Source organism: Bicyclus anynana, chromosome 24 (genome assembly GCF_947172395.1).
Source record: "Bicyclus anynana chromosome 24, ilBicAnyn1.1, whole genome shotgun sequence".
NCBI classification, from domain to species: Eukaryota; Metazoa; Arthropoda; class Insecta; order Lepidoptera; family Nymphalidae; genus Bicyclus; species Bicyclus anynana.
The window spans coordinates 2,400,721-2,418,121 of NC_069106.1; the positions used below are offsets into that span (position 1 = coordinate 2,400,721).

A 17,401-nucleotide genomic window follows, 5' to 3' on the forward strand; every position below is an offset into this window, starting at 1 on the left:
TCTATGGTTTAAATTAGTCGCCTTAGTTTCGACGCCTTAGCGACATATCTAATAGTATAAAATCTTTGGTTATTATCTACGTTTGCTTTATTTTGCACGTAACACATACCGTAGACGGGATGCGTTCTAAACATGCCAAGCGGGATCTATATTTAACCAAAATAGTTCTTATTTTGCCTATTGAAACATAGACTATAGATGGTAAAACTATCCTACTAATCCTGCTAATATTATAAACGCTAAATTTTGTAAGGATGTTTGTTTGGATGTTTTTTTTTTTATTCTTTACAAGTTAGCCCTTGACTACAATCTCACCTGATGGTAAGTAATGATGCAGTCTAAGATGGAAGTGGGTCTAAGTTGTTAGGAGGAGGATGAAAATCCACACCCCTTTCGGTTTCTACACGGCATCGTACCGGAACGCTAAATCGCTTGGCGGTACGTCTTTGCCGGTAGGGTGGTAACTAGCCACGGCCGAAGCCTCCCAACAGTCAGACCTAGACTAATTAAGAAAATCTTAATCTGCCCAGCCGGGAATCGAACCCAGGACCTCCGTCTTGTAAATCCAACGCGCATACCACTGCGCCACGGAGGCCGTCAATGTTTGGATGTTTGTTACTCTTTATCGTCGCAACCACTGAACTGATTTAGCTGAAATTTGGAATGGAAATAGATTTTACTTTGTATTAATAACGCTTTTTTAACGTCCGTTAAAAAAACTCTCGAGCGAATGAGGGCTAACTTATCATTAAATAAAAGAAAAATAATGGCAGCTACATCGAATTTATTTATTTAAGTTACATTTTACACATTGAGTGAAATGTGCTACGTACTAGAGTTCCTAAAATCATGTAGCAAATAAGTGATGAGCGATGTCTTCTCTAGTACACAATTACTCAATGATTTTACATCACAATTAATTGTCAGTCCCTCGTTTATTTTCCCTCGTCAATCCACATGGTCTTTGTGTCCGGCTCGTAGTCCGGGTCGATGGTGCGCGTGCTGATGATGTGCTTGTACACGAAGGCGGACTTCCTCGGCGTGCGCGTCTTCTCAGGACTAGCGAAGTCCACTTCGTACAGACCGAACCGTTCACTGTAGATTAATTATAATCACTTTAATTTTATTTTTCAAACATTTCGTTAGATTAGTGCGAACAAAAATCACATGCATCTAAAAATATATTAATATTTTTAGATGCATGTGATTTTTGTTCGCACTAATCTAAAATTATATGTAATTCTTTTTGCTAATCTACATAAAAAAAAATAAACAGGATAATTTTGTGACATGATGAGTAACAATTAAAAAGAAGAAAGGTCCCAGATGTGAGCCTTGGGTTACACTAGATTCTATAGTGCTTAGTGAAGATTCTGTGCCTTTGAACCATGCTCTTGGTAAGGTATTGTATCATATTATGTTGATAATTATTTTTCTATGCTAATTGATTATCTAAGTTTATTAGGAATTATCTAATTTGTCAATCATATTTTATGAATATCTTCATCAAAAGCTTCACTGGTTTCAAAGAAGTGACCTCTTTTATTGAAAACCTCACATAAGAAAGTTTTGCAAAAATCTGCTGATGATAATCTTACGTATATCCCTCCATCCATTCGAAGTTATCCATGAGGCTCCACGCCATGTACCCCCTCAGGTCGATACCATCGTGCAAGCAGTTCAACACGCTGTCGAGAGCTGCACGGTAGTAGGTGATGCGGGAGTCGTCGTCGAAGCCGTCATCTGGGTGCTGCGACCAGCCGTTCTCCGTAATATAGAATATGGGCCCGTTGTACTTCTTGTTCAAGTGTGAAAGCGCGTCGTGAATGCTGTTCGGTGCGAGCTGGAAAATAAGGGTTTATTATCATCAACAACATAATATGTTGAATGCTAGCAGGCCACCGTCCTCATAATTCCTGCTACTGACTTGGATTTAAGAAAGAAAGAAAGAAAATTATTTTATTTGGACACACACACATAATACACAAAAGACAAAAAATACTTAAAACAAAAGAGAGTAACTTTAAAAATATAGTGAACTAATACTTTAAAGAAATATATTAAACTAATAAAATTAAATTAAATCCAAAAAAAAAAATGATGTGTGTGGTACCAAAATGGTCACCACTCAGCATGTGCTACGCTAGTGATGGATGCACCAGCGCAGCGCTGGTCTTCCGTCATTTACCAGAAAGTCATTCATGTACATGTATAGTTATAGTACACATGCTTAACGTTATGTGGTTCCTATGTATTGGAGGGACTGGATCCTAGATCTGGAGTTATGTGAGTTCAAGAAAATAAATATATTTTGTTTTACGCCGTTGTTAGAAAACCTGAATAACTGATATTTAAGTATTCGTAGCTTTCCCAAGAGGTGTGAAATCCTCAAATCTAATCTAGGTTATTGTGGTTGACTATGGTCTACCTTTTCTTACCATTATGTTGATTTTGATCGATCGGCCAATAGACCAATTTAAAGAATATGTTACTCACTCTCAACCACGAAGAAGCTGATTGAAGCCAAGTCGGTGGTACCCAAGTGCCAACATCTATATCAGCGTACAATGATGGTACAACATAGTCCCCTTTATAATCATTGGCAGAAATCATATAGGCAGTGTAATGGTTCACTCCGAAGAAATCCGACGACCCTCTGACGTATTCCCTCTCTTCATCGGTGAATTGTGGCAATCTAGATGCGAAGTAGCCCTCCTCCTCGCTCTTCCTGTCGACTATTTCAGACAACTCCTTGGGAAAACCTCCTTCTTCAGAGAAGATAGGTTCAGCGTATAATCCCCACTGAAAAACCAGTTTTTATTTTAGCTTAAGTTCAGAAAGTTTAAGGTGAATGAAAGAGTGCGTTTAAATTTTATAGATATCAAACGTTATAAAGTTTAACGCTCATTGTCAAATATAGTAGGCTTTTAGTATATTTTACAGTGTATATTGTACACATTAGCCATTCAACTTGGAAGAAGAAGCGTCTCACTGGCACAAAAAATAGTTATAGTACACATAGTAATAGCCTGGATATCAGAGAATTTAAATTTCCGCGTGTGTGAAGTCTGCCATTTCGCACTGGGCCAGCGTGGTGGACTATTGGCCTATCCCCTCTCATTCTCAGAGGAGACTCGAGCTCAGCAGTGAGCCAAATATGGGCTAATAATGATGATGATGATGAATAAAGTGCTGCTTACGTCCTTATAGGTACGGTAGTAACAAGTCACAACCGAAGTTTACCAATAGACTAATTCTGAGATAATTTAGAAAATGTAAAATTCTATATTGATCTTAGATGAGAATCATATTTCTTGGCAACCAACAAATTGAACTAACTTACTTCAGCTTGTCTTTTCAATTCAGCAGCTAACGCATCTTCTTCAGAATCAGTCAAAGGTTTAAACCAGTTAACACTGATCGTGATGCCGCACACACCACCCTGCGTTGCCCTGAACTGGTCGTTATAAGCATGATAAGCCCTTGCATGAGCCAGCAATAGATGCTTCGCGCAATAGTAAGTGCCCACGCCAGTAGCATTCAGCCTGGGAGCCTTGGTGACATGACCGTATCCTTCATAACAGATTTCCCTCGGCTCGTTAAACGTGATCCAGTGCTTTACTCTGTCACCGAAGTGTTTGAAAGCAACCTTGGCATAGTTTTCAAACATTCTGGGGAACAGTGGATTCTGGAATCCTCCGAGATCTTGCATCTGCTGGGGCAAGTCCCAATGGTACAACGTGACTAAGGGCGTAATGTTGTACTTTAACATCTCGTTGATATAGTTGTTGTAGAAAGCGACGCCCGCGTCGCTGACTTTGTTGGCAAGGCCATTGGGCAGGATCCTGGACCAGGAGAGTGAGAATCTGTACGCGTCAAGGCCGAGCTCTCGCATCATCTCCACGTCGCGCTTGTAGTAGGTGTAGGTGTCGGCCGCGTCGTCTCCATTCCTTCCGTCTTTGATGACGTCGGGAATAGTGTGCGTCATGCGGTCCCAAATGTTCTCTGCCTTGTCTGAAACATTAGAACTCTTAATCATTATCTTATTCATTAAAAAATACCTAGAAAGGAGATCATTCACGCTCCATACATTTTTGGGCTCTTTTTGAAAGTGCCGGCCAACAAAAAAAAATGGCACGACTCGTTAGAATTAGCTATTTGGAGCAATAGTTAATATGGCATAAAAGTTGTCAGGTGGCCCTGAACCAAGTTATACAGGTTCGACGATTCGTTATTTCCATACATTTTGTCAATTTTCAAAAGTGCCCGCTAAGAAAAAAAACTGATACGTATCGTTAGAACTGCCTATTTGGAACAATAGTTAGTATGGCACAAATGTTGTAAGATTGTTCTGAATCAAGTTATATAGGTTCAATGACTCGTCACTTCTATACATCTTTTTTGAGTTTTGTAAGTGACCACCCACAATATAAATGATACGTATTATTGTAACTAGCATTTGCAGCAATAGTTATTATGGCATAAACATTTTAGTATAGCTCTGTGTCCAGTTACGCAGTTTCGATGATTCGTCAAATCCATATGTTTTATTGGTTTTCAAAGTGCCGTTTTACAAAAATATGCACTTATCACTGCACTTATCGTTAGAACTGCCCATTTGGAGTAATATTTAGTATGTCACGAATGCTGTAGGTTTGGTCTGAACCAAGTTATAATGGTTCGATATCTCGTCACTTATATGCATTTTATTGAGTTTTGTAAGTGCCCACCGACAATATTAATGATACGTATCGTTTTAGCTGGTCATTTGTGGCAATAGTTAGTATAACACGAATGTTGTAGGGTTGCTCTAAACCAAGTTATACTGGTTAAATCTGCCTGCCAATAAAATTCTTACAGGTATCATTTTAACTGATCATTTAGACATACTTTGTCAGTTACTATGGCAGACACGTTGTATAAATGCTCTGATCTAAGTTATACAGGTGTGACTATTTGTAATAACCATACATTTTCTTGATTTTTAAGTGCCAACCATTAAAATGGTACGTATCATTAGAACTGGCTGTAATATTAACAGGGAGTAATAGTTAGTATAATACAACAACCGTTGTAGGCCTGCTCTGAGCCATGTTATACAAGTTCAATGATTCTTAATTTCTATGCATTTTATCGATTTAAGCAATACAGTTAGTTGGTAGGTATGACAGAAACATTGTATGATTGCTCTGATCCAAGTTATTTGCGTTCGATGATTCGTCACTTATGTTTTTGTTGATATCTGAATGTAATGGGGAACAATAAATAGGTAATAATGATGAAACTAACTTAACTAATAATATGAAATAAATGTCATCATGGTGTAAGAGCTGTGTCATCATTATTTGTTATGTTCTTCTTTCTGGACCGTTTCTGCACTTGGCCATGTGATTCGCCGTTGTGCGTGTATTTGTTATGTTATTCAAGCTTGTAAACCGAAATTACCATTACTTGAAGAACTTAATAAAACGTTTTTATTTCTCTCAATGTACAATAACACAATTTTTAGTTACATTTGCACCATAATGTTGAAGTTGTGCAAATGCTTAGAATCATTATTTCTATATTTTATATCATTGCTTTTATGTTTTCCAACTTTTTTGGAAATCAATGAATGAAAGTTATATAACTTGTTTCAGTACTAAAATTTTTTTTGAAGCGTGTGCAACGTGTTACTAGCTATTGCTCCTAATGACTAGTTTTAACGTTAGGTACCATATTTTAGGTGAACGGTACTTTAAAAAATCAGTAAAATATATAAATAAATATACTTAAACAATACACATCACTATCTAGCCCCAAAGTAAGCATACAGAGTAGCTTGTGTTATGGGTACTAAGATAGTTGATATTATAATATTCATATACATTTATATACTACATATAAATACTTATATAATGTATAAATACACACAGACACTGGAAAACATCCATGCTCATCACACAAATATTTTCCAGTTGTGGGAATTGAACCCACATCCGTGGATGCAGAAAGCAGGGTCACTACCCACTGCGCCACGCGGCCGTCATGTGGATGTGACGAATCATCTAAACAGTATAACTTGATTCGGATCTATACTACAACGTTTATGCCATAGTAACTATTACTGAAAATGGCTAGTTATAACGATAAATATTCATTTACATCATTTACTTTGTAACTTACAAAACTCCATCAAATACATTGAAGTGACGAGACATCGAACCTGTATAACTTGGTTCAGAACAATCTTGCAACATTTGTGCCATACTAACTATTACTCCAAATGGGCAGTTTTAACCATAAGTACCATATTTTTGTTAAACGGTACTTTAAAAAATCAATAAAATAAATGGATTGGACGAATCATCGAAACTGTATAACTCGACACAAAGCTATACTACAATGTTTATGCCATAGTAAAGATTGCTGCAAATGGCTAGTTATAACGATACGTATGATTTATTTTGTTTGCGGGCACTTACAAAACTCAGTAAAATGTATAGAAGTGACGAGTCATCAAACCTGTATAACTTGGTTCAGTGCAGTCCTACAACATTTGAGCCGTAGTAACTATTGCTCCAAATGGACAGTTCTAACGATACGTACTAGTTTTTTTTCTTGGCGGGCACTTTTGAAAATTGACAAAATGTATGGAAATAACGAATCGTCGAACCTGTATAACTTGGTTCAGAGCCCTCCTACAACTTTCATGCCATATTAACTATTACTCCAAATGACTAGTTCTAACGATTCGTGCTATTTTTTTTCGTTGGCCGGCACTTTCAAAAAGGGCCCAAAATGAATGATCTCCTTTCAGACACAGGCATGTAAGCAAGAGGAGAAATTAGTTGTGCCAAGCGCCCGAGTTGCAGCTAGCTCAATATGTTATTAAGTTTTGTTTACCCTCACTGTCTACCTGTCTACCTGTGTTTGTACTATTACTATATTCTGTGGTATTGTGAGTTGAAGAATATTTTGAATAAATAAATAGTAATGTGCAAAATTAAACTCCAACAAAAGAGATTTGTTATTCTAACCGTATGTTCAATAAAATATGGTTGCCGGCAAAATCACAGGCATATCAAGAAACTCAGAGAACATGTGAAAAAGGCTTTTTGTTTCTGCTTGACTTACCTCTGGTTGACCGGCGCAGTTAAATGAACTAAGCTCTGCATATTTGTTTTTAAATGGACTTAACTTCGTAATTCAGACTATTGTTGTCGACTAAGGATCGCAGCACCAGAAATAATATGATAAATTACTTACCATCAGCATTCCATCCTCCTTCTATTTGGTAAGAAGCGGTGGCAGTGCCGAACAGGAAGTCATCCGGGAATCGGTCATGTCGCAAAGCAGCATCACAGACGACTGCGAGCAAACTGTTGAAAACATTTTAGCTAATAAAACATTCATCTTATTGCGTATGCTTTGCTTGTATTCGGTTTGACACGCAGCCGCGTGTCTCGACCCGTACAACGTTAAATTAATTCCTTTTTTTATTTATTTTTATTGTGATAAAGCAAGCGCTTAGCTGCAATAATGTCTGATGGTAAGCGATGATGCAGCCTATGGTGGAACGCGCTTGCCTAGAAGATGCCTATTCACACTTGCCTTGAAAATACCCATATTGTAGGTGGTGGGGAAAACTGAAGCTAGGAGAGCATTCCACATCTTTGCAGTGCGTATACAGAAAGAATTCCTTGATAACAAAGAAAAAGCCATTTTAGAATTTAAACTATCGTGAGTGTTATTCATATTAATTGATTATGAAACACGACTAAAACTCACGTGATATTACGTCGGAGTATGCCCGACTAGTTTCGAACCCATACGGGGCCCTTAGTCATGGGCTGGTTCTTGCATCGCGGCACGATCCAAACTGAACTCCGACCTAATATCACGTGAGTTTTAGTCGTGTTTCATAATCAATTAATAAGCTTAAAAGCCGTTAGATCACACAAGGTTCACACAAGAAGTGAAGTATATATATTTAGATCAGAGATTTAGTATTTCCATACAACGTGGCAATACTGCCAGCCTTCTGGGCACTTTACCAATGAACATCGATTCGGATGAATTCTACGACGCCTGAGTCTGTTGATATAATTTTAAATTTCCTTTTATTTTATCTTTATATAGGTTTAGTCGTCGTCGTTCGTCGTTATCAACCCATATACGGCTCACTGCTGAGCTCGAGTCTCCTCTCAGAATGAGAGGGTTTAGGCCAATAGTCCACCACGCTGGCCCAATGCGGATTGGCAGACTTCACACACGCAGAGAATTAAGAAATTTTCTGGTGTGCAGGTTTCCTCACGATGTTTTCCTTCACCGTTTGAGACACGTGATATTTAATTTCTTAAAATGCACACAACTGAAAAGTTGGAGGTGCATGCCCCAGACCGGATTCGAACCCACACCCTCCGGAATCGGAGGCAGAGGTCATATCCACTAGGCTATCACGGCTCTAGGTTTAGTAGTTAATTTAATTAATAAATATTATTGTCTTATTTTATGTAAATATAAAAAAAAATACAACCTTTAATCTTTAAAAGAAAAAAGAAGAAGTGAAAGAAATTGTCAATCACGATAACTGGAAAACTACTTGATGTACTAAGTTGAAATTTGCAATAGGTCTTGGGAAACTGATGTAACATCTTGATGGCTGATAATGATGACTTAATATCTTATCTTAAGCTGATCCACACGCAAGTTTAAAGGCCATTTAAAACGGTATCAAACGTCAACAATAAATTGATGCATCAAAAGTAGAAAGCTATTTTGAAAGAAAAATATTGAGTATGAGTTTTGAAAGATAAAGGTGCTTAGAGGCCATTTGATCAGCATCCACCTTCATACAGGAAGCAGAATTATAATAAATTATAATAATGTTATCAATTGTAAATTATAATACAGTAAAAGCTCTTTATTCATGCTTCCTTTATTTACGTTTTCACTATTCACGGATTAAAAAATTGCGTCCCAATTCCTGACTGACGAAACTGACGTCAAATAAACTTTAACTTGCAAATACCTATTGCCGATGGATGGTTTAAGAATGCCACTTCTTAAAATCACTCTGAATAGAAGCTTGTAAAAAATGACAAGCAAGAAAAAAATTCAAAATCCTTCAAACCATTGTCTAACACTAAAGATAATAGTTAATCAATAACTTCAATTAATTGTTTTTTCTTTATATATTTGTCATTTATTTTGTCACCCAAGTACGTGTCCCCTATAATCTCATATAAAATACCATTCCATATTCACGTTTTCTGTATTCGCGACACAGTTAGAGAACGTATACCCCGCGAATAATGAGCTTTTACTGTACTGTATGATTTTTTTAAATGAGCGACTGTTGAGTTTTTCTCGACTTTGCTCAGCCGAATCTGTGATGGTACTCGTAGTGTCTTTACAAATAGTCAAACTTGACATCACAAAAGTGCTTGTAAACTTAGCCTGCTTGAAATAAATAAAGGAGTTAGTCCAAAATTGTATGGAGCCTAGGATCAGTCATTGTACCCTGGCGGAAATAAAAGAAGATATGTTTTTTAACTATTTTTGATTATACAAATCTACGAATTTAATTTAATTATTTCGAAATGCAACATTAATAAGGGTAATAATTGCGGATAGATAACGTTTTCAATGCAGTAATCGATTTGACGTTTGCTGTCAATTGTCAAGTCATAGTTGCTATGGCGCCATCTTGATATAACTCAAAAACTTGGGTTTTCGTTTTATTTCTTTCTTTTTATTTAGTTAGATTTATTCACTTTAATAAATTTTAATAAAATCCTTATATTTTTTTAATTTTAATGATACGGGGTACACTCCTTTGAATATTAAAATTCTCGACGCAAAATACATACCTTATGAATACCAGTAGCTTCATAGTAAACGTGTGTGATGATGCACTTGAGCTGATAAATAGCTGCCTTGACCACACCTTGAACACAATTTATATACTCCATTGTGGGCTATCATCGACACTTATATTTAATCTCTACGAGAGATTTGATAATTTTGACATGTATTTTAGAGGTTAGCCTCTCAAGAAACTAGGTATTATCTAATACATAATATCTCGTGTCACGGTGACTGTATCACACCTCTGAAAGGGCTTGATATTTTGTAGGTATGGTTTCACGTAGTACCCGTTCCCGTAGGAATACGGGGATAAAATATAGCTTATAGCACTCGGGGATAGTTTGACAAATTGGTTCAGTAGTTTGAGAGCCAATGCAAACAATCAATCAAATCGTTTCTCTTTATAACGTTAGTCTAGACTAGAAGAATGGATAAGATTATACAAAGCTGTTCACTAACCTATTCACTAACTATGGCCTATTAGCCACCATCGTCCAATAGCATCCGCAATTATCGTTTTTCGTAAAGCATATGTTAACGAAAAGCGCAATAGCAAACACACTGGTTAGTGATTTTGATCAGTTAGCAATATAATTAATAGTGAATGCGAAATTAAATGACGTAAGAATTACCTATTCATAATAGCTAGTTGGTTATCGTGTATATCCACTAAAGTTACTCAATGTTGATGAAGTTTTTGATATTTTCTATGGTATTTATGGAGAAGTCATATCATTCCTGTCGCTATAGCATTGGCTTCGTAGCAAACCTTCGCTAGAGATTTAGGATGATGGTTTTGGTTGGTCAACAACTTTAGTCCCTATTTAGAAAGAAAGAAAGAAAGAAAATTATTTTATTTGGACACACACACACATAATACACAACAAATACCTAAAACAAAAGACAGAAATTTTAAAAATATAGTAAACTAATAATTTAAAGATATTAAACTAATGATTAAATTAAATCCAAAAAAATGATGTGTGTGGTACCAAAATGGTCTCCACTCAGCATGTGCTACGCTAGTGATGCACCAGCGCAGCGCTGGTCTTCCGTGGAACCATGTGGTGACGCGGACGGAAACAACAAGAAGAAGTGTTACTAATTGATAATTAATAATAAGAACATAATAAATAATTATATATATATACCTTACCTATATTTAATTGTGATACTTTTGATTTCAATAATATATGCTCACTTTGTAAATTTACGTATCCTTAAACAACCGATTTGTTGGCTGGGGGAAATACTTGACTCTAACAAACATTACTACTTTTAACCCTGATACTTCACAAACTAATCTTGAAATAGTAAACCTATGTAACTACAATCACGTGAATGAAATATACTTTATTGTACACCAAAAATAAAAAGATAACAAGCCAGAAATTAACTTGAAAACTAATGCACAATCGGCAGCCTTATCGCTAATGTGCGATCTCTTCCAGACATATAATAAAAAAGTCAATTGTTTTTCAAATACCTATTCAACGACTTTAGATGCAGGAGAGATACCGTAAATTTAGGCTTTATTTTAGTACTCGTACATACGTTCTAGTACTGATAGTCTCTAAGTTAAATTGTGGACAGACAGGCATAGCGAAACTATAGGTGTTCCTTGTTGACTACGGAACCCTAAACAGGAGGCTAGTTCTGGCAGAGTTTGTGTCAATACGTCAATCAGGAGAATCTGTTATACACAATCAGATCAGCGTACCTAACAAAAGTGTTGTTAGATACATATACTAACTTGTAATGATGATATGAATGAATTTTATATACCTAATTGATATCATTGAAATGGAGATATCTGTTATCTATTTCAATAATAATAAATAAAAGACCTATAAATACCTTGAACTGATAGATGCACTTGGTATTGAGGCAGCGAATATGAAACAGATGGTGAAGGAACGCTTTTTAGCATCATGAGAAAAGTCCTAAAAAGTCCTAAAATGTTTTATCAGACGCTAATAACGTACATAACTTCAATAGTTTGGTCATTCCTTTACTTATATACAGCACTTTTGGTGTATATAAGTAAAGGAATGACCAATATAAAGTGGACTCAAATTGAACTGGATTAGCTGGTCTGTAGTCTGGAAACTGCTGACGTCATATCTGATGTATCACTCGCGTTCATCTGTAATGAGGTTTGTAGGAATGTGATTGAAGGTCCCACGCAGTATGGATTTCTTAAACGCCATAATCGTGGAATGTGCTTCATAGATATAATTTTCCCATATTAAATGTCAGTTTGTCGTTGCAGTGAACAAGGCAGAGAAGTGCAAGCCTTTAGTAACTACTAACTCAGATCGGGTGGTGATATGGAAGAGTAAGGAGTTGCATGGAACATGGGTAAGAGATCCTTAAAGGGTTGGATGTAGTTAGATCAAATTTCTTACATATCATCTAATTCTTGAATGCTGTTCGGTGACCTCTTTGGGGTGGGGAGGGGTTTGTCTGTGCAAAATTCTGAACAAAAGTTATCAAGACGAGAAACTACCGGAAACATATTATGAAAGATGGCACTTTAGACATTGTAGTATTATGTTGAGCGTGACGTCGTTCGGGGTCCCTTAGTTATATTGTGTCCAGGTGTCCTTATCTTGCTAATGGTAAACACTTGCACCTACGTAACCAAATAGCTTGGATAATCCAACAGTTTGCTCTTAGAATCTCGATTTTAGGATACCTGACTTTTCCGTTTAAAGATAAAAGACAAACAAACACATTTTCGCATTTATATTCTGACAAACAGGCATAATGCGTCAGTGACTTTAAAGTCATATGTATTTTCTCTTTTTTCATGTGTATGGTACAAGCAATTCAAAAGAAAAGGCTAATTGTAACCTAACATTTTATTTACAAAAAGATCATGATCAGTTCATCACATATTGTTCAGTGTCCCTCGTCGATCCACATGGTTCGTGTGTCAGGCTCATAGTCCGGGTCGATGGTGCGAGTGCTGATAATGTGCTTGTACACGAAGGCGGACTTCCTTGGCGTTCGCGTCTTCTGAGGACTTGTGAAATCTACTTCGTACAGACCGAACCGTTCACTGAAAATTAAATTAATTAAAATCTCTTTATTTTCTCTTCTCTTTATTTAAGTCAAAATGTAGATATAAGATATTGTTCGCACTAGTAGTGAGTGTAAATTATTACGCTAATGCATGCTTTGAGTACATTTTGATAAGATTTTAATAGTAAGTATTAAAAACGTAAGAGGGTTCTGAAGTGAGCCTTGGGGTACACCGGATTCAACTTGAATAATACCTAAGATTTTTGACTTTTGATTCTTACTCCCATTGAGTAAATTAAGAAAGAAAGAAAAGAAAAGAAAGAAATATCTTTATTTTTAGGAATTATTCATATTCTATTCCATTTTAATGAACTCAGCAGTTGTCTTATTTTTCTAGTAAAATTTTACGATTAACTTTATCAAAGGCTTTACTGAAATTAATCAAATCCACTTGAATTCTCAAATACTTCTACATACAAATTGTGCAACAATGCCATGAATGGTCCCTTAAAAAAGGCTAATGATTAACTTACGTATAACCCTCCATCCATTCGAAGTTATCCATGAGGCTCCACGCAAAGTATCCCCTTAGGTCGACGCCGGCGTCCAGACACTCCAACACGCTGTTAAGTGCCGCACGGTAGTACGCTATGCGTGAATCGTCCTCATAGCCGTCCTCTAATAACTGCGACCAGCCGTTCTCGGTGATGTAGAACACCTGCCCCTTGTATTTGTTGTGCAGGTGTGTTAGAGCGTTGTAGATGCTGTTCGGCGCGCGCTGGAATGTCATATTATTTTGGTTAACCCAGAAAATAACACAGCACTAGACGATTTCGTCCCTTTGAACTCCATAATCCAACCCTGTCGCAAAATCCGTTCTTATAGCACGTCTTCTAACAATGAACTACCTCCTTGTCAAATTTCATCTTTGTAAATCAAGCTGTTTTCGATAATTCGAAATGATTTACAAGCAAAGTGTTCTCTAAGACAAATGAGCTCAACTTTGAAGGGTATGTCTTTTTAACTTTAGGAGTTCCTATCTTCCTATCCTCAGGACAGTTCCAAGGCACTTTGATGACCTCTGGTAGGCAGGAGGCTAAGCCCGTTTATCAGTATTTGAGCGTAAAAGATAGTCTAAAAATGAGTACAATATTCAGATTCTATTATAGAATTTAAGAAAGTGAAGAAGAAAACATAATACTCACTTTTAACCAAAAGGAAGCAGCTTGAACCCACTCCGGCGGCATATAACTGCCAACATCTATATCATCATACTTCGAAGGTACAACCCAAATCCCTTTATGTTCAGTGGCAGAAATTAGTACGGAAGTGTAATGGTTCACTCCAAAGAAATCCGACGACCCTCTGACGTACTTTCTCTCTTCGTCCGTGAACGCTGGCAGGCGTGACGAAGGGTAGCCCTGCTCTGCACTCTTTTTCGCGACTCTTTCAGAAAATTCCTTCGGGAATCCACCTTCTTCAGAGAAGATTGGCTCGGCGTATATTCCCCACTGAAATGAGCAATTTTATTGATTTTAATGTACTTTAGGAGGTTCATACACTAGTTATAAGAGAATTCAACTTTGCTTTTGTAGTAAAACGCAAGCCCTACCATCTTGGATCAAACCAAATATGTATTTGTCTTCTAAAAGGTTCAAGTTTATAAAAGTCACTCCATTGATTTTTTTCTACATAGCATTTATTACACTGATATATTAAATACTACTTACTATCTAGCCATAGTTAGAGCAGAACTGACCCAATCTAGAAAATATCAAATCTCAAATTGGTCCAAACTGAGAATCGCACCAAATATCTCTAGGTAGTTAAACAAAACATTCTTAGCTACGCCTATTTCCAATAAGACCTTAATTGAATTAAATCTTAAATAACTTACATCAGCTTGTCTTTTGATTTCAGCAGCGTACAAATCTTCTTCTGAATCAGTCAAAGGTCCCATCCAGTTTACACTAATCGTAATGCCGCACACACCACCTTGTGTCGGCTTGAACAGGTCGTTATAAGCGTAATAAGCTCTCGCATGACCCAAGACTAGATTCTTAGCACAATAGTAGGTGCCCACGTCAGTGATATTAAGAATGGGAGCCTTAGTAGCATCCCCATATCCCTGGTGGCAAATCTCTCTAGGCTCATTGAATGTTATCCAGTGCTTGACTCTATCGCCGAATTGTGCGAAAACAACCTTCGCGTAGTTCTCGAACCATTCAGGGAAATAAGGACTTGAAAATCCTCCGAGATCTTGCAGTCTCTGAGGCAAATCCCAGTGGTACAGCGTGACCATCGGCGTAATGTTGTACTTCATCATCTCGTTGATATAATTGTTATAGAAAGTAACGCCTGCGTCGCTGACTTTATTAGCAAAGCCGTTGGGGAGGATTCTGGACCAGGAGAGTGAGAATCTATAGGCGTCAACGCCGAGCTCTCGCAACATCTCCACGTCGCGCTTGTAATTGTTATAGGTGTCAGCTGCGACGTCACCATTGCTTCTGTCTTTGATGACTTCGGGTCTGGTGTGTGTCATGTGGTCCCAAATGTTAACCCCCTTATCTGCAACATAAGCAAGCTCAATTGGATCGGACCAATCTTCATGAAATATCTTTATATACACCACAATATTCCTTGTAAGTGGTTATTTCTCTGGTGCCTTTACCGCAATTGAACATTTAATGAAAATGTTCAAGTACTTTTAACAAAAGCACCAGGGTTATATTCAACAATTTGTTAATAGGCTTTGTGTTTGAAGGATTTCAAGTACTAGAACACTTATCATTGAAAGGAAGAAAGGTCGTTTTACAATTCATTTAACATTTTATACATTTACTGACATTATTAGACGTTTAATACTACGGCTACGTTTTACAGTTATTTTGACTCAAATATCTACCAAGAGCTGCAGTTTCGTTCTAAAGGTATGGTGGTTGGTGAAATTACAAGCATATGGTGCCTATGCGTCATGTCAGGGACAACCCATTGTAGGATTGTGTTCCTGTCACGGTGCTATGATTTATAAATGGTTTTCTACTTGATGTAGGATGGGTCAAAGTCTGTGAATGGAGATTTTATAAACCAGCAATATACCTGGGCCACCTAATTCGAAATTCCAAATATGAACTGCCCCAGCTTCCAGGAAAAACTAAAGGAAAAACTAAGGCCTGGTCGTAGACGTACATCTTGACTCAAGATTCAGAAGATCAAGAACTTACGCTAATGGTTCAAGATGAGTAGGTACCAGATCACTAGCCCAGCCAGCAATGAACAAAGTTAAATTAGCCATAAAGATTGCTTACCCCCAATATGAGATGACACTAGCAGAATAAGAAGAAACAGAAATAATATGAAAAAATTACCATCTGCATTCCATCCTCCTTCTATTTGGTATGAAGCGGTGGACGCCCCGAATATGAAGTCATCAGGAAACCTATCGTGCCGCACCGTAGCGCCAACGAAGACTGCCAGCAAACTGGAAGTCAGAATGGCCGCTAGGACTAAAAGCAACACTAACAGCTTTGTAGTCCTTGGGCCCAGGAAAAAAATATGTATTCAGGACGATTTCCTATTAAAAAGTGGATGCAGAAAAGTGAGGATGATGGTTTCCTCGTCTATCCCATAGTTTGTGCTAGTGATAGTGATAATGCAAAAATACCGATAGTAATACATATACTATCGGTATTTTTGCATTATAAGGGTTTACAGCTCATTTTATCTACGGAACCCTACACTGCGCGTGGCTCGACACGCACTTGGCCGGATTTTATTATAAGAGAAAAGCCTTCTCTTATTTATTTATTAGTCCTTTTTTTAATTTTTAACATTGTTGATATAAAAATAAAATAAAACACTATTAATAATTTATAAAAAAAAATCAAACCTTCATCCAACAGTCAAGCGATAACTCCTTCAAGCTTTTCGCGTTTTCGCTATATGACATTACAAGCTTTAAAGACCGTACCGACCGTAGTACCGACAAGCGATTTAGCGTTCCGGTACGATGTTGTGTAGAAACCGATAAGGGTGAATTTACATCCTCCTCCCAACAAGTTAGCCCGTATCCATCTAAGATTGCATCATCACTTAACATCAGGTGAGATTGTAGTCATGGGCTAACTTGTAAAGAATAAAACAAATGGTAGTTAGGTTATTTGATATTATCTTTTGCTGATGGCATAGTTTTTAACTCTGCCCTCTACTTAATTTCAAATTAAAAAAAAATTAGGTTTCATGCCACTTTGGCATTTGATCACTTTGTTCAGATCACCGTAATATTATTAATATATAATAATAATACATACCTCGTACATACCAGTAGCTTCATCGTACACGTGTTTGATTTGCGTTTGAGCTGAAATTGATTTGGTGTGCAATTGAGCTAGCATTGGGCTGGCGTGAGGAAAATTTTAACACAATTTAGATAGATGGCTATCAAGGTAATATAATATTATATAGTAATAATGTATTCTTAAGGGGGCACCTTGACAAATATAATATGTTTTATTATCGAGTT

At 37.0% G+C, this 17,401-nt stretch overlaps 2 protein-coding genes across 2 annotated transcripts; both read right to left on the reverse strand.

Moving 5' to 3' along the window:
* Positions 1–778: 778 nt before the first annotated feature.
* On the reverse strand, positions 779–7,366 carry LOC112043982 (myrosinase 1-like). The gene is made up of 5 exons (XM_024079682.2): positions 7,249–7,366; positions 3,344–4,014; positions 2,497–2,802; positions 1,599–1,843; positions 779–1,095 (listed from the first exon to the last, which is right to left on the reverse strand). Exons 2-5 carry the CDS (start codon positions 3,986–3,988, stop codon positions 936–938), a joined length of 1,356 nt encoding a protein of 451 aa, XP_023935450.2. The 5' UTR covers positions 3,989–4,014; positions 7,249–7,366; the 3' UTR covers positions 779–935.
* A 5,390-nt stretch (positions 7,367–12,756) lies between these two features.
* On the reverse strand, positions 12,757–17,212 carry LOC112044010 (myrosinase 1-like). The gene is made up of 6 exons (XM_024079727.2): positions 17,190–17,212; positions 16,248–16,360; positions 14,777–15,447; positions 14,085–14,390; positions 13,413–13,657; positions 12,757–12,916 (listed from the first exon to the last, which is right to left on the reverse strand). Exons 1-6 carry the CDS (start codon positions 17,210–17,212, stop codon positions 12,757–12,759), a joined length of 1,518 nt encoding a protein of 505 aa, XP_023935495.2.
* Between the last annotated feature and the right edge of the window lie 189 nt (positions 17,213–17,401).